The 20865-nt window shown below is 33.6% G+C and overlaps 1 protein-coding gene across 1 annotated transcript; it reads right to left on the bottom strand.

The window, feature by feature from the left end:
* Positions 1–13072: 13072 nt before the first annotated feature.
* LOC113701429 (F-box/kelch-repeat protein At3g06240-like) lies at positions 13073–16131 on the bottom strand. The gene is made up of 2 exons (XM_027222082.2): positions 14625–16131; positions 13073–13431 (listed from the first exon to the last, which is right to left on the bottom strand). Exon 1 carries the CDS (start codon positions 15894–15896, stop codon positions 14634–14636), a length of 1263 nt encoding a protein of 420 aa, XP_027077883.1. The 5' UTR covers positions 15897–16131; the 3' UTR covers positions 13073–13431; positions 14625–14633.
* Between the last annotated feature and the right edge of the window lie 4734 nt (positions 16132–20865).

Raw genomic sequence — 20865 nt, 5'->3', positions numbered from 1 at the left:
TTGAGGTGTTCGGGCCCGGTAAAGGGTATGTTTGGTAGACGAAATTGGCGTAAAGTGGTGCTCTACTGGACTGATTTCTTTATTTGAAAGTTGACGGAGTGTCAGCTACTATTTGAACAAGTTTTGATAAAGAAAAGGGGAATTTGGCTCTTGAGAGCCACCTGTATCCTTTCTATTTGAAGTATTTGTTCATTTCCTTATCTGGTGTGTCTATTTTGACTACCTGTACTTCTGGTACCTCATTGAGTGTAAACTCACCCCGTTCTCGTTAATTTGTTTTCCTTACAGAATTCAAAATGTTGAAACCATGATTTTGGAAGAGAGAGTTGAGCTAGTAGATGTATATCATCTTGTTAAACTCCTTTGTAATAGAAAACCCTAATTGTATTTTGCTTAAGTATCACACTTTGATTTTGTAAAGTTTTCATTGTATATATATATAAGCATGTGTTTGTGTATCTCAAGTGTATTTGTTTGAGCTTGTAAGTCTCTGTGGCTATGGCGAACTTTTTCGGAACCCGTTGGTAAGATCAAGTGAGCGCGGCATTTGAACGTGGAAAGAAAAATTTCTGGCGGGAAACACTTGCAGAGAATCCGGGCGCATATCCGGCCAGTTCTTGGCCAGATACTTGGCCGGATTGGCAGGGGACGTTGAAAAAATTTGGATGGGTCACTGCCTTGAATCCGGCCGTTAATCCGGCTGGATTGTGACGTGGCCACTTTTCGTTTCGTTTTTGTTTTGTTTTCCTTTTCATTGAATTGTGTAATTGAAGTCTTGTTTCACCGTATGGGTTGGTAAATCATATTTTAGCTTAGTGGTCTTCATTTGTTGGTTTCTTGGGGTTCTATCACGCGTTACGTAGGGTTTGCGAGTGTTTTGACTCTGTAGTCCTGGTGGAAGTTGGGCAGGCGGTCCGCCAAACCCTTTGGTTCGCCTTAGGAGGAGGTGGGGCTGTCACAGTTTTAGTACAACGTTACCCCCTCTCGCCTTCTTTCCAATGCCCGCGACAATTTCTTGAGCCAACAAATAATTCTCCGTAATATTCCTGCCCCTAACAAAACCTTGACTACTGGGGAGAGACCAACTTTGGCAACAAATTAGCCAGTCTATCAAACAAGAGTCGCGACAAAACTTTATTAATGAAATTGCAGAGACTTATAGGCCGAAAGTTAGAAAAGTCCTGAGGGTTTGAGACCTTCGGTATAAGGACAATAGAAGTCAAAGTAATGAAGCGCAGAAGATCTGCCCCACAAAAAAAACTCACCACAGCGTTTTACACATCCTGGGCGATAATATCCCATACAAAGGTAAAAAACTTACCCGTAAAATCATCCGGACCCGCAGCACTATCTCCATCCATGGCATGCACCACACGTTTCACCTCATCCATTGAAGGAATATCCTTTAGGGTTAGGTTCTCCTCCCTCGTGAGGACAAGAAGGATGAGCGAAAACAACTCATCGCTGGGTACCACAGCCTCCGAGTACAAGCCAGAGAAGAACCGAATGGCCTCAGTGGCAATATCCCTATCCTCCTCCACCCAAGATCCCGTTTGCATTTTAATCTGATGGATCATACCTTGCACCCTGCTTTGCCTAACCACCGCGTGAAAGAATTTAGAGTTCTGGTCCCCATTTGAGAGCCATTTGACACGAGCCTTTTGGCTCCAAAACTGCTCATCTATCGCCAATGCATGTCAGAATCCCGCCTGCGCCTCCTGTAGGCTAATGTGAGCTTCCTCCGAGTCATCGTTTTCCGCCACTGTTTCTGCTAGAACCATCTTTGCCTCTGCCACCTTGACAGCCTCAAAAACATTTCCAAAGGAATATTTATTCCATTGTTTGATGGCCCTCCTCACAGTCAATAGCTTAGTGCACAGTACACGCCAGGGAGACCCATCTGCGGGGATGCTCCAAGCAGTGCGAATCACCTCCAACAGAGAGACCTGCGATGTCCAAATGTTCAGAAAGCGGAATGGCCGCAGCTTATCGGCTTGACGGGTAGCAAACGTGATCTTCAGAGGGGCATGATCCGAAGGATGTCTAGCCAGATGGACCACCGAGATAGAGGCGGAGAGATCCGCACAGTCGCCATTCAGAAGGAGCCGATCCAACCGCTCCCATACCCGAGCTCGACCCCTCCTATTATTAGTGAAACGTTGAAGTCCCTCCCTACACACCAAGGACGCAACTGCGGCTTGTCAAGCAAGAGATCCCTCCACAAGTCCTTGCGAGCCTTCACGGAGCACCTTGCATGGACCCAGGACAACACCAAGGAGCTAGGCAATAATGGATGATGAGCATCTAACGTGATGTGTTGGTCAGACGAACCAACCCACGAACAAACAAACGGTGACTTATAGAATACCCAGAGATCAGCAGATATATTGACCATCGCAAAATCAAATGAAAGCCGCAAACGTATAGATTCAATTCGAGCAACATCAAGCTTGGGTTCACAAATACAAAGAAATTGAACGTCATGCATGCGAATTAACCTGATCAATCGCCTAAGATTGGGAGCTTTCGACACTCCCCTAATATTCCAAAATAAGGCATTAATCATGGGACAACACATTGAAAGAACTTTGAGAAGATGTCGCAGAACGAAGCTGCTTGTCTGAGGGAAATTTAGCATGTATACCTTTCGCCTTCACTTGTGTAAATCCCTCCTCTAATTCCATGGCCTGATCCACATTTAGTGCCAACAGTGATGAACCCATCGTAGGACCACGCGGCTTGCTCAATCTTGGTGACAGATTCCCAGCACCCCGTGGTAGCTCCTCCTCAGGCAAAGCTACCACTGGACTTCCCAAATCACTCCCCACGTCTCCCCCACCTTCACACCCCCTCAGCATTGCTGCGAAGGCCGCAAGCGCCGCCATTCCCCCCTCAACCGCAGCAGTCTCACCAACTGCAGCTGCCGCTCCATCATCCTGCTCCTCGGCCGCTACCTCTTCCAACCTAGCCCTCTCCACAGCCACTGCGTCCTCCACTCCCAAACGGGTCGCACTCTCCCCCTCTTCTCCCGCAACCACACCTGCCTTGCTGCTCCCCAAGTCCGTGACTACCCTTCCCACTACGCCCTCGCCCAGCCCCTGTATCCCCTCGTCCGCGCTCTTCGCCGCTCCCAACACCGCAGGCAGTGAAGCGCCCCCACAGTCAACTACTCTATCTGCACCACACACATCCCGCGGCTTGACGACCTCCTTGCTAGCAGGCTTACGAGGAGGTTGTGCCTGGTTCACCAAGCGATCCTTGTTGCACTCATCCTTGGAGTGCCCAAGCCGCCAGCATGAGGAGCAGTACGAGGGCAGGTGCTCCACCACAATGTCTTGCCAGAAACCCCCCTCTCCCTCGACAGCCACCCACACTCGCTAGCAGACTGGTTTCAATAAATCAAGTTCGACACAGGCTTTAGCAACGCTGGGCCTTGTACCAGCTACAGTTGCCGAATCCAGGAATAGCGGCGTACTAACAGGAGACAAGATAGAGAACAACGAATGTTTATCGTAAATATGAATGGGAAGCGCCGGTAATGCGACGCAAACCGGCACCCGCGATGACTCCTTGTGGACGTGAAATTCCCTCGTCCAACGAAACACCCTCATAGGGTATTTTCCTAAGTTTCACAATCCCTTAGTCCAGATGCGATTGAAGTCCGCCTCTGCCGAACATCTCAGCAAAACATGTCTGTAGTCCAGCAAGCCAATGGAGATGTTGTCCTTCAGATTGAGTGACGTAAAGAACTTCCACACGACCTCCAGAGATGGCCGGTCATGGGAGAATTTGCCTACAAGAGTCCAACAAAAAGGAGTAGCCAACTTGTCGGCCTCCTCCTTGGAGAAGACCACTGCCGCTTCCCCCTTGTATGAAGTCACTGACCGCAACTGGATAGGAGACGAAGCCGGCTCCGAGAAGAGTTGCAAGAAAGATTTCTTGGCCGTTGGAGAGGTCGCCTGACCCTCCATAGCCTGCCGCTGGGCGGCCATGGGCGCTACCGTAAGTCCTAGCAGTGTTCCTACTTTCTTGGAGAAAACCCTAGCCGCAGCAGTGGAATGGGGAAGTTTTGAAAGCAATTTTATGACTATAATGATGGAATTACTTGGGTTTAGAATTTGGAATTAGTCTATTTATTAGGTTAGTTTGTTAGTATAGTGGGTTTAGTTGAAATATGAAAGAAAACAATTGGCAAAATAATTTTTGTTTTATTTTTGTACAAAAAGGGTAGTTTAGGATTTTTGAGAAAAAATATAACCTTTTGGACCTATATTGTTATATAACTAGTAAAAGCAAGGAAGGTAAGTGTAATTTAATAAACTTGAGGGGAGGTCTCTGCAATTGTCAAAAACCTCAAGGGAAGTTTCTGAAATTATCCCTAGATTTAATTTCTCAAACTTGTAATTGTCTAAATAATAAAGAAATTCAAATAATATCAATAATTGACTCATCTTTCTTGTTGTATCAAGATTCGAATATTCTTTATACTCGTATATGACCAGTGCACTTGCAGCACTTGCAAGACACATACTCGTTTTTTTTCCACTGAGAAGTGGTCCATTTCTTTTACTCCAAAAACATAATAATCAAAACAAAAAAAAAGCAAAAACAAAGTGGTCTGTCCATGATGCTTCTTCTCATACGTACTTATCAAAACTCAAAGGGAGAACACTAGGAACTATCTATAAATAGTCATGCCGATTGAATTCATTTCCCTCATAACATAATCGGAAGATTTTTATAGACTTATAGCAATACTTTTGTCAAAGACAAGAAATCTTGCTCTCTTGTTATAGCAGAAGAGCTTCTTTTAGCTTTTTGGAAGAAGAATTTTATAGGAAAACTTTTGCATCTGGCAATTTCAAATGGCTTCTATTGGTAGCTTCGTGCCAAAGAACTTGCTAAAAGTTCTCAGCTCTGATCCTCATCGGATTCCCAGTATTGTTATGTAGGTTTGATCTTATTTAATTTTACTCGCTGTCCGGAGCATTATGATTTATGGTATTTTTCTCCACGCTATGTTAGTGCAATCGTGTATTAGATTGTTTTTGTCCAACATCAAAAAATTTTCCTCGCACACAGAAGTCTTGGCTGCATCAATAATATGCTAAATATGCTTGAAATGTGCCTAGATATATAGTTTTGTAGCCTTGATCCGCCTTAACATGGATGTCAAATTTTGTGGAAGCAATTATGAGAAGAATAAGTTTTACATTCAAAGGCTCCAAAAAGCTTTTCCCCACAATGTACACCAGAAACCCTCTAGTTACTATTATTATTATATTTAAAATCACCATTTGTGAATCCAACAGTGCATTGTTCTGCATTCTTGAATTACAGATATAGCATATATATATACTGACATATATATATATATACTGATTTTTTAACTTATTTGCTATGTGGTCTTACATTTTTTCAGAAGATGTGCATCTACATCATGTGCGCCAACCAAGCCATCGGTTAAAACCAACCCTCCACAGACTAACGCGGCCACGGATTCAACCGATGAGAAAATGGATACCAATACTGGAGGGCCATATTTCACCAATTATATATGAAGGCTATTGAAGGCAGCAGAGTTGATCAAGACCATTTTGAAATCAAAGTGAGAAATCTACAAAATTAATTGTGTATCCAAATGACTACCTTGCTAATTACCCCGATGGACTGAGCAAGGAAAGTGAATAACTATATTTAATTACTCTTCATGAGGGTTGACACAAGTAAATTAATTGAGTCAAAACTATGTGTCATTATTTCAGCTTTAAAATTTGAATTTTTGTTTTATTGGCAAAATCTGGGCCATGAACCTTTGAGGATGGACAACCATGTCTATGCCCTTTGTTCAATGACTATAATTCAATGTTTTGAAACTCGGACCATTAATTGAACTAGCAAGGTGTTTGGGTTGAGATTCAACTGGTTGAATCGGTTCAACTGGCGAGGTGTTCGAGTCGAGGTTCAACTGATCGGACCGGTTTAACCCTAGTTCAATGAATTTTTTAAAAATAATTTATATAAATATATGTGCACAAAATAGGGCATGCAAATGACTAATTTAAGACTTTATATGATGGTTTAATATTTTCAAAGAATTTAGATTTTCACAAATAATTTTTTAAAATTATAAGTTAAAACAAATAAATTTCATCTTAATCTCAATTGTATCTACCAAAAAAATAATCTTAAATCCAACCAAAAAATACCACAATATTCTGAAATTATACAAAATTCACGTCTATGGGAATTAGACATTGTGAATTTAAAATTTAATTCATGTTTTTGGGATTTAGAATTGAAACTTAAAAAAAAAATAAGCTTGGAGTTCGGAGGAAGTTAGGAAAATAGAAAATAGAGATGCAAACTTGATAAGAGACAAAAAAGAGAAGAAAATGAGTGGATATGGTATTTAATAATTAGTCTTTAGGGTTAAGGAAAATCTATTTTTTCATTTTTTTTCAATTTAATAGTCAAAAACAAAAAAATCGCTGGCTTAATGGTTCAATTCAATTTGCACGGTTCGCACAGTTTGAACGGTTCGTACCGATTTTAAATCCAATCAACCCAAAATATGACCTGAACTGGAGATAAAAACAGTTTGTGGTCTGATCGGTCAAACCGACCAAGTTGGTCCAATTTTCAAAACAATACTATAATTTGACAATAACAAGCCCGTGCAATATCCTGAGGCACTTGGGCTAGATAATTCTTGGCATTTGTGATTTGCTGGGTCATTGTTGGTTAAGTCTATTGGGCTTTAATGAATCAATGTAACTCCCCGAGCATCTTAGATGGTTAGCTAATTGTTGATATCTATTCCTTGAAAGAAGCTTCTCACATAGTAACGTGTAGGATTTAGACTTTACATAGTGAATTAAGGAATCCTATAAACCACATGAACATTTCCGGTCAATATGATGTGCTCATGTGGATCTCGGACACCACATGCTACTATCTCGCTTTTAGTATTTGCCTACTTTTATGATTGGTGATTAGGGGCTTCAACAATAACAGTATGGATTGTAGGATGCAGTGAATGGTAGGAACAATTTGATATAAAATTGAATGAACGCAATTTATTTTGCGGCACAATGTTTAAAGCGTGTCAAATTTTGTTGTGTTAATATCTACACATGTTATGTTACTATCTATATTGTATCATGCAGTTGAAATTGATGATTGCAAAAGCCCCTTGTCCTCCAAAGTCTATCCACGTTTTTCATTAGAACCTTAACAATTGCTCAATGAGCATGGTGGTCTTGACCATCGTTGCATGATCGCATCAACAATTCAGAGTTGATACCAATATTGCTTTTTTTTTTTGGGTTGTAGGTAGCCACCGGTGATAAGCCCAGCCTTTTATGCTTACTCCAGCCAAGAGCAACAAAAAAGTAAGTTTAATCAAATTGTCTGCCACAAAGATATAATAGTAGTACTAAGGCGTTGCTTATGTTCTATAATGTGGAAGTTGAAAGACAAATTATTAGCAGGAACTACTAGAACGTGTAATATTGCATCATTCTCTTTTGTACTTGCTTGTTATGGTCGAACAAGTCTCTCATTTCCTGGATATCCTGTAAAGAAAATGTACGTTTCCATCATAATTGGATATTATGAGCCAAGTTTTGGCATGTCGGAGCTCACCTCACATTGGAAGGAAAAAAAATCATGAATCCAAACTAAGCTCAATAAGACTCATAAATGTCTGGCTTATTTTTCGCTCAAACAAGAAAAAGAGGAGTTTTGAGCCTTTCTCGTACTAACTCAAGCTCACATCATGTACTGTTCATGTTAAATGCATATTACTACAGGTACAACATATAGGACATGCATTTAATCCTAAGGTTACTTTGAATATTTTTATTCACTAACACTGTAAACAACCTACCTCTTCTTTATTTATTTATTTATTTATTTTTGGGTTGGGCAAATCTACCCTTTTGACGATCAAAAAATTTATTATTGGCAGACGCTGGTTGACAAAGACAAGAAGGATGAAAACAAAGCTTGGAAGTTATTTTACTCATTCAAGATTCTTACCAAGAATTTGCCATTTCAAAGCTTTATTATTTATGTTTAAGAGGAACCTAGAATTTTTCTTTGTTGATTTGTTCACGTTCAAAAAGATTTTGGTGAAAGAATCTTCCTAGTTTGTTTCCATTTGCCATTAGAATGGCCTGATTTTTCACTTGAGATTGTATCGTGTCCCTTTATATCAGGCCAAGAGCGTAGGCTCTAGTTATGGCTTAATTGCTAGTGGCATGTATATTAACTCTAATAACATCATGGACACTATAACCTTGAAAGTTATAGATGTACCAAAACTTTCTCAATTCTTAATTTATATCATTTAGAATTTTAAAAATTCACGAAAGTATCTAAAAGTAGTAACACTAGTTGATAGACATGAAAAAAAAAAAAGATTATTGGATAAGAATTGTAGTTGCAGTTGCATCATTTATAACATTCCTATTTTCCTTTTTCTAAATGTGCGCTAATCTTGTGATATGTTTTGTTCATGGTATAACACAGAATTGGATTAATCATCCAGTGTCATCCCATATTTGGTTGTGTTTTATTTTATACATGAAATGGCACATCTTAACTAATTGAATTAATCCCCTATTCATGGGATAAAATAATCCCATGAGGAGATGGTATTAATCATCTCGGGATGACTATCAAATGGGATGATAAAATTTTAGACAAATTTATCCTTACAAAAAAATATAAATTTATAGTCTTAGAATTATATAACTGTACTCCCACACAATAATATAACATGAATGTACTAATTTGCCCCTACTAATTAATTTTAAAATTTTTGACTAATTTACCCCTACTGCCAACGTAACAACATTTGGATTAATTTGCCCTTATGAATGATTCAAATTCATTCTAACTATTATATACCCAAATTCTCACATAATAATATTATAATAAACAAACTAATTAGCCCCTACTAATTATATTTAAAAAATTTTGAGTAATTTTCCACTATTTATTATTTTTAAAATTTACTAATTTACCCCTATTAATTAATTTAAAATATTGACTAATTTGCCATACTAACATCATAATGAAAAGGACTATATTGCCCTTGGACTAAATTACCCTTATTAAGCTTATTTTCTCAATCAAATTCTATGTAAATACATAACCTTATAAATTGGGCTTTGTGAGAGGACTTCAATAAGTTCAAGTGTTCAACCTCAATCTAAAGGAAAATCTTCTATATTGGCTGGTGTAAGCATAAAAGGCTGGGCTTATCACCGGTGGCTACCTACAACCCAAAAAAAAAAAGCAATATTGATATTGACCCCCCACTCTGCTCATTTAAAAGCACTTAAATGGGTTAGGTTTAATGGATTTAACCCTAACTTAGCCAAAACTCAGGCCATTATTTAATTGAATTTCAAATTTAGGTTCAAAAACTTGGTCAAATCTATTTTTAAGAGCCCAAATGCTGAGAGCTAAGTTTGAGTGAATGCAAATTTTTATATGTTAAAACTCTTAATTTACTTTATAATTCTAAAGTTTGAAACTACTCTATTTTAATAAAAGTTATAAATATTAAATTTTTCATAAAATTATTTTATTAAAATATCTATTAAATTTTATAAAATATTAAATTGTTATTAAAAAGAATCTACAAATTAAGCGGTACTTTGGTTATTAAAATAATAATCCTACCTCATCCAATCTCAATCAAGCACAAGATAGGATTATTTTCCAATATATCCTATCTAACCCAGAACTAACCAAGCACTAAATATGTTGGATTATTAAATATCCTATTTAACCCAGAACTAACCAACCACTAAATAAGTTGGATTATTAATTCGAGAATGACTCAACTCAGGATTAATAATCCAAGAATGAATCATCTCATCTCATCTCATCCCATCCGCGCACGAAGGTTAGTACAGCTAAAGATTGTTTGGGGCAACAGAGGAAGCAATAATTTCCGGCTCCTTTTGAAAATTGATTTCTAAGTCGTGTGGGACAACTAATTCAATTATACAGTGAGGGACAACTAATTCAATCTTTTGAACCAATCAAAAAAGGTCCCAAAAATGAGCGGAAAATCATTGCCAACTCGCGTGGGACACTAGTTCATTTTGTCACAAACATTAAGGGCCTGTTTCGAACCTGAGTTTTTTAGGAGTTTGTCTAAAACTTTACTGTAGTGCACTGTAGAAGTTTTTGAAAAAATTTTGTAGAAGTTTTTGCAAGGTGAAAAACTTTTTTGTAGAAGTTTTTGAAATGTTACTGTAGACGTTTTTTGGATTATTTTTAGAGGTATTTTTAAAACATATTTTTGAGTATTTTATAATTTATAATTTTTATATTTTTAAACATTTATGCATTTATAATACATTTATAAATATTTAGAAATAAATATATTTATATATTTATATAAATGTATTATATTATATATAATACGTAATATAAATATATTTATAAATGTATAAATGTATAATTAATATAAATGTATAAATTATAAATGAATATTATATAAATATATAAATTATAATTTATAAATGTATATGATGATTATGTATAAATGTATTAATATAATTAATATAAATGTATAAATGTATTAATATTATGTATAAATGTATAATTAATATTGTTTATAATTTATAATTTTTATTGTTTAAATATTTATATGCATTTATAAATATTTATAAATAAATATATTTATGTATTTATATAAAAATATATAAATGTATTATATTATATATAATACATAATATACATATATTTATAAAAGTATAAATGTGTAATTAATATAAATGTATATATTATAAATGAATATTATATAAATGTATAAATTATAATTTATAAATATATATGATAATTATGTATAACTGTATTAATATAATTAATATAAATGTAGAAATGTATTAATATTACGTATAAATGTATAATTAATATTGTTTATAATTTATAATTTTTATTGTTTAAATATTTATATATATTTATGCATTTATAATACATTTATAAATAAATATATTTATATAGGTATATAAAAATATATAAATGTATTATATTATATTTAATACATAATATAAATATATTTACAAATGTAATAATTGTATATTATTATAAATGAATATTATATAAATATATAAATTAATATATTATAAATATATAATATTATGTATAAATGTATTAATATAATTAATATAAATGTATAAATGTATTAGTATTATGTATTATGTATAAATGTATAATTAATATTGTGTGTTAATATTATGTATAAATGTATTATATTATACATAATACATAATATAATTGTATATAAATATACATAAATATATATACATAAATGTGTAATATATATAATATGTATTATATATATTAAATATATAATATATAATATAGATATAAATGTATAATTACATATTTATATTAATATTAATTTATATGGTATATAATATTTATATAAATATATAAAAATATATTTTAAATAAAATAAAATATTTATAATATGTTTAAATAAATATATAAATATATAATATATATAATAAATTTTTGAGGGTGTGGGACTCAAAAATTCAAAATTTTTTTTTGAGGTTACCGGCGGCGCCGGAATATGTGACTGGCGCCAGGAGAGGTGGTGGAGGCGGTGTCTGGTGTGGTGGGTTGGGTGAGGGAGGAAGAAAAGTTTTTGAGAAATTTTTTGTGTATAGATTTTTGAAGTGTGTAGATAAAAAACTTTGAAAAGTTTTTTGGGGTTCCTGTAGCAAAAGTTGTTAAAAAACTAGTAGCTAAAAAATTTGGTAAAAAACTAGGGTGCCAAACAGGCCCTAACATATCTAGACTTCCGGGACGAGAACCCAAATATTACTTAAAGATGCATAAGTTTTTCCCTATAAGCAAAAGACACCACTAAATTTAAGAGGGCCTCCATTTTCTTGGCCAAAAAAAAAAAAAAAGATCTGAAAATCTATATATATATATATATGAAAGTAGTTATTTAATCATAGTGTTTTTCACTCCTATGTGGTATGCCTAATTGAAGAGAATTAACGAATTATGGGTTATTTGGTTTTACTCATACTGAATCCTATTTAAATTATATTATGTGTTTAAAAATTATCTTTAATTTTAACATAACTTTAAAAAATAACTATTCGTATCTTAACGATATCTGCTTTCTATCAAATTATTATAATGATTATATTATATGTTTAAACATTATCTTTAATTTTAAAATAACTTTAAAAATAACTAATCTTATTTTAATAATATTTGCTTTCTACCAAATTATTACATAGAAGTATAGTAAAATTTTTTTAAATCACAATTATTGAAATCTTACATATCCCATAAATTACTTCGTTTTACCACCATATCATTGATTAGTATTCAAATTGTTCATCATCTCTTCTTAATTTTGAATTAACTTAGTGTAAAAAAGAGAATTAACTGTTACACCGATAGATTTACCAATATTATTGAAAATTAAATATTTATTGATGAAGAAAAATGGATTAATGAATCTTTTTCTACTTAATTAATTATGACTATATAATTCTAGGTTTATTATCATTATAAAAATTTAAATTATCTAAAAGAATATTTATAAAAAAGAATATCTACCAGATTTTGGATATGGAGTACATTATTTGATGTATAATATCATATTATAGTAAAAGTATATAAACAAATTTTTAAAATTAGTAAATAATAGAATATTTAAAATACATTAATTTTTTAAAATTAATATGAATGAACATGTAAAACTGTGTTGTTAAATGTTATATTTAAATTATTCATATTTGTATAAATTCACAATAAATAAATAAAAAAAGACCGTGCTAAAACATGGATAAAATTCTAGTACACCATGATAGAAACACGAATGGCTTGCTAAATATCTCAAACCAGATTACAAAAGATTGTAGACTCGAGTCAATTAGTTCATGATAGATAACCATCCACTTGAATTACATTCATAGAAGTCCTCTTCACCTGCAGTCATATTTACACAAATATTCATCATCCAACTTGAACTACATTTTCCAAGTATTTTTACCTTCGATTTGACACAAAACCATTTCCATCACTGCACCATCATTCCAAACCACAGCAATATATACAACACTCCATAGTACTTTACAGCAAAATGTAGCATGTAGTAAGTAGCTGCTTATATAAAACTACCGAGGTTTTATCATGGTTAAGCATTAGAACAACTACAGCATAATAGTCCCTGACTAAGCAGAACAAAATGTGACAGGGTCACAACTCCTAAAATAGTAGCGCAATCAGAAAACACCTATAACAACTAAGACAAAAGGAGAGTGTGTCCGATGCACCACATGTTTGACTAGAACCATCCATATGGAATTTCATGATTAATGCTAATCTTCCCTGCTTCCTTTCAATCATTCCATCCCGTTGAGATATCCAGTCCTGAAAAAGAACATGATTTTCAGTTTTAGCGTCTCCGTAAGCGGAAATAACCAAATGATGACAAGAATAACAATAAAACGTATGCGTGCTTCAAGACCCTAAGCTTTAGCAGCAGAACAAGCCATGTGAGGCATTTCTATAGTAAACCACCTGTACCGATTTTAATGCTCGAAAAAATCGAAGTAGATAATTTATATATTTGAGAACATAAGAATAAAAATCAAGAATAAGGCTGAAAGCCACAAGAACAACTCAGAGAAACCAAACCACCCTTGCTTGCCATAAGAAAGTCTCCAATCACCAAGCCAATATTAAAATTATCTAATAATATTCTCAAATATCTAAGAATGATCTAAGATGAAATAAGTAAAAATATCAAAGATCAAGCATATGGCTGCCATACAAAAGAAGAAACCCAAGAATCCCAGAGAGTCCAAACCTTCTTTGCCCAGTAAACCAACAATACTAGCTTTAGGAGTAAGAACAAAAGTTAAAAAGAAGAAAAAAAAAAAAGGAAAAATACAAATGCAAAAATTAAATTGAACAGTGCAAGCATCTTAGAAAACAAATGAATTGTTTTACCTAGATATCTTGCAACTCTGTTTCCTATTTTGTTTCAGTTACCCTTGAACCAAAAAGAAGGGGGAGATTCAATCCCATGTAATGTACCATCCCAGACAATTATTTGTCCATCTTCAATAAAAGGGGAATTGCCGCCAGCAGATTCCTTTGATGAAAACTCAAGCATCATAACTAGATGCTTCCAAAAGTCGTTGTGGGCAGATTTTCATAAAGAAAAGTATAGTCACGTCATTGTGTATCTCATATGCAAGTGCAAATAATGCAGATAATGTTTTCTCCCCTGTACCTTTAAACCATAATTCACCATGTCTCTTTCATTCGAGTCTAATATTCTTATCATTTTCGTTTCAAAAGCATTGTTCTGCTGCATACAATCACGGAAACATAATGCTGCATGATATTCTACACAAATTAGCACCAAAGAGCAGATTATAAACAGTACAACAGCTAAGTATAAAGTGATGCCATACTTTTTTAAGCACATTTAACCACCAAGAAGAACAAATACTACCAAATTCTCTTCAAGAAGTCAACTTCATAGTCGCAAAAATAGGGGGAAATTTGTGTTAACTAGAACATGTGAGGGAAGTATCAAGAAACAACACCGTTACCTTTGCTTTTTAGTCGATAACCAAATCTTCCATCTTGATACAGAACTTATCTTTGTCCTGTTCCTCCACCTTCTCCATCCCCTTCAGAGAAACCAAGCTCTCTGTGTAGCTAAATGCCTCATAGGAGGTTTTCATAGCTTCAGCAATCCGGAACTCCTTAATCGCATTAGTCACAGGATCATACAAAAACAACGTTCCTTCTGGAGTCTCTGCCAAAATCACGCCATCTTTAGAGCATTGCATATGCCTCTCCATTTTCAGTCCAATTGGACCATGGCAAGATTTCGTCTCCCAATGTCCCTTGCCTTCATCATAAACCACAACATCAACAAAATCATCCCTCTCTCTAGTAGGAGAGTACACAAGTATAGCAAGACTACTCTTCCACTCCACAAATCTCCCCCCTTTAGTGCAATGCATATTATAATCCGGCACAGGAACATGCCTAAACACCTCGTTTTCCACATCATACCACAGCATAACTTCACGAAACATTTTCACCGGATCATAGATAATTGCAGTCCAATAAGGCCTTCCTTTTACAATAACATTGTTCCTAGTAGGAGTAATTGAAAACTGAAAACTAAGGCGAACCCTTTTCCAAGAGTCCAAGTTAGCAGAGTAAACCTCAGCAAAAGCCCTCAAGAAATTCTTCGGACTATTCCCATCAGGCTTGAAAATCGTAATCCTCACAATCTTATAGTCATCCTTGCTTTCATCATAACCAAACCCGAGTGAAATTCTGTCTATACTTTCATCAATTCCTCGATTAGGAAGCCTAATGGCCTTCCAAATACTTAAAACAGGGTTCCAGAGGACAATCATCTGGGCAAAAGGAGGGCAACTGAGGCAAACCAGCCCATTAACACAGCCCACCAAGTCCATTTCTTTGAAGATTACAGGAAAAGGATTGACAAGATTTGTGGGTTCTTCAGCAGTGGAATTGACGTTCAACAGCGACATATTATGGTAGTAATCCTCGTCAATGCTGTGGATGATAAGGGAGTGATTTTGGGGATTCTTGGCGGTTTGCTCGCGGTGCATCTTGATGAACTCTGTGGTGGAAAAGAGCTTCAGCCATGGCTTGCAAACGCACTTGTATCGCTGAACGCTTTTCACGGGGAGGAGGGTGAGAATGGAGAGCATCAGGTCTTCGGGTAACTTGCAATCGGACATGGCTCCTGAGACCACGACGTTGTTAGTGGGTAGTGGAGCGTCTGGTTTACTGGGTTTGCGAGTGTTGTTTCGTTGGCCTTTTCTCTTCGGCGGCATCTTGATCGGTCCGAAGAAAATGACGGGAATGATGGTGGGGATTCCGGCGAGGGAAAAGATATGTATGGGGAGTAGGGAGGCTTTTATCCCTATATATACTAGTTAGTTATAGGCTGAATAAAGCAGAGAAAATGAAATATAGGGACTGATTATCCGTTTCGTAGTGAGAAAGCAGTTGCTTTTTCATTTTTGTTCCATCTTTTTCAGTTACATAACGAGGGAGCACGTTCTAGCTTAATGCCGTAATTGGGAGCAGATACTTGCGATTCTCTAGGGCTAGAGGTGGGGAAAAGTACCTATTGACCCAAAAACCTGCCATATCTGATTTGTTCCGATACCAAAAATAAGGTATGCGGTCCACATTATTTAATTGGATAAAAAAGGTCCGGATACACGCTTATATATGGAATAGGGTCATTGAACAAATTATACAACAAAATGAATATGAGAGATTATAGTTTATTCACAAGATTCATTTATAAATGCAATGATCTTATGTTTTTTAGGGAAGAGTTTAATTAATGTGGAATATATTTTTAAAAAAAGATATTCCTTACTTCAAATTTTCACTGATTTTAAATTCTTTTAAAATTTCATTTTTCTTATATTCTCTTTGCATGTTTGTCTTTTGGAAGGAAATCGTTATCGAAAAAAAATTTTGTTATGAAAAATTTAAAATTAAATTAATATAAATCATTTAAAAAAAAAGGTACCTATTGACTCGACCCTCTCTCAATGAATATAAAATAATCGAGTATCCACTTATGTGCGAGGTACATAATGATTAGAAAATGGTTGACTCAAAAAATGCGCGTCTGGTCGGTCAAATAGTGCTTGAAATAGGTATTCGATTCACATTCACCCCTATATGTGGTTGAAAACAAATCAAGCTGCGAGCGGTCAAAACTCGATTCAAGTTCTATCTACATTGAGACCAAATCGACCTATGAAACTTGATTATTTTAATAGTAAAATTATATATATATCTATAATATTTTTATTATTAAGAAAAATAACTGTTTTATTCATTTTTTAAAAAATAATTATTTTTATTATTTAAGCTCAAGTTTGAGTTCTACTAGATTCGAATTCAAAATTGAATTTTACATTAAAAGTTCATTGAATTTGAATTCGAATTCAATCTTAGTAAAATTGAATTGAGGTTCAACTAGATTAGATCAAAACTCAATTCAGTTTGATTCTATTATAGCCGTAGTTGTGAATAGGTTAGCGAATACGTGGATAATTATAACATAGTTTTTTATTAGAAAAATTCTAGTGTTTGATTTATTTGCCAAATTGATCCTTAATAATTCAATTAAAACACATATAATCTCAAAATTTTTTAAGCATATTTAGGACAATTGATGCAAATTCAACAATAAGTAATGATCAAACTATTAAATAACAAAATGGCACTTAGCCCCGACATAGCTTGTAACTCTTTGCACTCCCTTACGTACTACCGATTCCAAACTCGTAGAGTAAACTATCGTGTAGAGATAGCTCCACATGTGAAATTTGCTTTCATACCGTTTGTAAAGCTTTGGATCCTTTAGGCCGCTCCAATAACATTTTGAGTTGAAATTACGGATTCAAAATGGTTAATTCAAAATTATTTAGCAGCCCATGATTCGGATCTAATATATCAATCACTTCCTTTTTAAATTGTCGATGTGGGATAGAACTATACAAGTCCTCGTGATAATCTAACTGAATTCAGGTAACCTAAAAATAAGTATTTTTCCTATGATATGTTTCACCTTTCCCCCTCTATTTTCCAAGTTTATATTTTGGGTTCAAATTCCCTACTCCATTTTTGGATTTTAAATCTCACCATTCCCTTATTCAAAAAAGAAAATTTAAAAAGATATATTTATCCACAAACCAATAATTTTGCATTATTAATGGGACCAAATGTCATTTCGTTATGGATTTAGATCTGTCCACGAGGACGGACGCTTTGCAATTATTGGAGCAAGTGCACCATAAAGTTGTTGATTAGCTAGTGCTGAGTTTAAATTTGATCACCGTAAAGTTGATGGCTTAAATGGGCTTGATTTGAAAATAAATGGATAGAACTGATTGTGAAACATAACTTTCAATGAGCACCGTAAAGTTAATATAAAACAGCGCTGTTCAAACGTAATACATGTTGTCACATTGTAAATAACTAAGGTAGGAATTTTTTCCTAGGGGCCAAAATTTTTCCTAATAAAATTATTTTAATATATTATGTACAAAATAATTTTCATCTATTTAAATATATGACATCTAAAAATATCAAATATTAATTTTAACTATAAGGTATGTCTTTTTCATAAATATGCAGCACATTCATAACAAAAAATTAAGACAAAAAATAACATTTTGATTAAATATCTTATAATATCACAAACCACCCAATTTGTATATACTTGTTGTTTTGACAAAAAAAAAAAAGTATATTATGAGAAGATGCACCAATATGTCGCCTGTACAAAAAAAAACTATGCAATATAAATACAACTATTTTCAATTGAAAAAAGATAAAAGTTATGTTAACATATCTTGAAATTTCAACCTCTTTTCTTAAAAATAAATTGAATTTTATGTTCTTTCATAGAACTAAATTCATCTATGATGGAATCAGTGCTAAATTTTTTAACAACTCCCTTTTCTATGCACACAGTTAGGCAATCATTTAAGAAATTATCTTCCATCTTGTTTCGAAATTTTGTATTGATTATCTTCATAATTGAAAGTGTCTATTCTAATAGAATAAATCTAATCAATTGGGTTAAATTGTATATTTGTATATGAGCTAATAAAGTAATTATTTTTGTTTTAGTCCATTGATAATTATGAATTGAGTTTTTTATATTAATATACCAAATTGGTTAAATTTATGGATTATCAAATTATATGTTTAATTTTTTGAAAGTTATATAATTAGCACAATAAAAAATAAATAACTTTTTGAAGAAAATATTAATTTAAAGGTAGCTAATTCATACATACACACACACACTCTTTCTCATAATATAAAGTAAAATTGTTAAAAATTAAGAGGGGCCAACTTTATTTTACACATATATTTACACATTATAAATTAAAATTTTCAAAACTTAGGAGGGGTCACGGCCTCCCTCAACCTCCTGGCTCAGTCATTGATTGTAAGGTGCAATTTAAAATGGCAATTGTAGTGGCCCTAAATCTTCCACATTGTACTATTTAGAAATATACAAAGTTCAGGTTTGAACTAGCGCTCGAAAGAAGAAAGAAAATTATTTGCAGTAGTTCTTCCTTGTAAGAAAAAGGGTTATTATTATTTTATCCTCTTAAACTATATCACTACTATCAGTTTACTTCCTAACGTTATCTTTTAACTACTTTACCTTTATAGGTAATTTAACTCAACATGTTAAGAAATTTTGGACAAAAATACCCCTTTATTCTATAGCATTATCACATTGTTATTATCACTTTATCCCTTTAAATTATAGTGATACAATCATTTTAATTCCTAACATTATGTTCTAGGCATTTTATCTCATTGTTAATCTAACTACTATAGTCAAAAAATTTTAAATATATTTACCTTTTTTATATGTAAATAAAAATAAAAAATGGAATGGTTATTCTCCCCTTTTTTCATTTTAAGAGATCCAAAAACATTAAAATAAAAGGATTTTATCAAATTTCTTTTTTTTACACTTATTAATACTAGGAAAGCAAAAGGAGATAGGAAAAAAGGAGGCAGAAAATTAGATTTTGCAAAGAAAGGAAATAAAGAAAAATTTAACATTATCATATTACTTTAAAATTATCAGGATTATAATGAGACTATAGTTTATGAGAGTAAAGTAATAATAAATTTAAGGGTTAAACATGTCTTTTCACTTTTATTAACAGACTCCGTTAAGTTTGACAATTAGTTTTGGAAGTAAAGTGACTAAAAGTAATATTAAGGGGAAAATTGATAGTGAGACCAAATGTTAAGAGAGTGAAGTGATAATAACCCTAAGAAAAATTAGGTTTGTTAACTATTACTTTGGTTCACGACCCTAAAAAATCATAAATACTCCAAAAACTACCCAACATCCAAAGGTTCATTACCAATACACGTTCATTTCTAAATGGCTTCAATTTAGTTTTGTGTAAGTAGTATATGCTTTTAATTTTATCTTTACGAGGCAGAATATAGGAAAAGATGATAAAACTATACGTAGTCTTCCATTCACATCTAGATTTGACTTTTGGTAACAAAAAAAATTAGGGAAGTATTAACATTATATGGCAGTAACTTAATTGTATATGGTTGTCACGCTTCTCAAAGTACTTTTAAAATTACTCTTTTTTTGAAATGTTATGTTATTTCAAGGGGCTATTTTCATTGTTTATTTCATCTGATTTTAGATTGTCATTAGGTTAACAAGTCCTTCTTATATTTTCATTTGCTTTTACAGCTACTTTTTAAATTTTTTTAAAAGCCAAAAAAATTTGTAGAGTCTACCAAAAAGAATATTTACCTATGATTTTTCTCTGTAATCACATATCATAATTAGCTTTTGCAAATTTTACTATAAAGAAGAGCAATCCCTGTATCTATGACTACATCAAAACTTCCGCAGGCTCTAATTTAGAAACCGAAATGATCGAATATATAGTGGAGAAATGTCCGTTTCTTCTGTATCAGTGTCATCATTGTCTTGTCTTATTTTATAGGTCGAAGTGGATACCTTTATGGTGGGAACATGCCTATGGTAGGAAGACCGGCAGAGAGTGACACGTGTTGACGTTATATACAGTCCAAACAGAGACGTTTAATTGTTGCACAACGCGTGAAGAAGAAATATATGAGAATCGTCTGTGGATCCAACCAGAAAGCACATTGACTTCCATACGAGTTGGGCCAGGAAGTGTTATTGCATGTTAAAATCAGAGGCATTTATGTATTTGCAAATGTACCCATTACCAATGGAAAAAT

Source organism: Coffea arabica, chromosome 7e, assembly GCF_036785885.1.
Source record: "Coffea arabica cultivar ET-39 chromosome 7e, Coffea Arabica ET-39 HiFi, whole genome shotgun sequence".
Taxonomy (NCBI): Eukaryota; Viridiplantae; Streptophyta; class Magnoliopsida; order Gentianales; family Rubiaceae; genus Coffea; species Coffea arabica.
The sequence above is the reverse complement of the archived record's forward strand: the minus strand, read 5'-3'. Positions and strand labels throughout refer to the sequence as shown.

Bases quoted from the DNA above. Each gene is read 5' to 3' on its own strand.
- LOC113701429 (XM_027222082.2), bottom strand. From the start codon at position 15,896: ATGCCGCCGAAGAGAAAAGGCCAACGAAACAACACTCGCAAACCCAGT.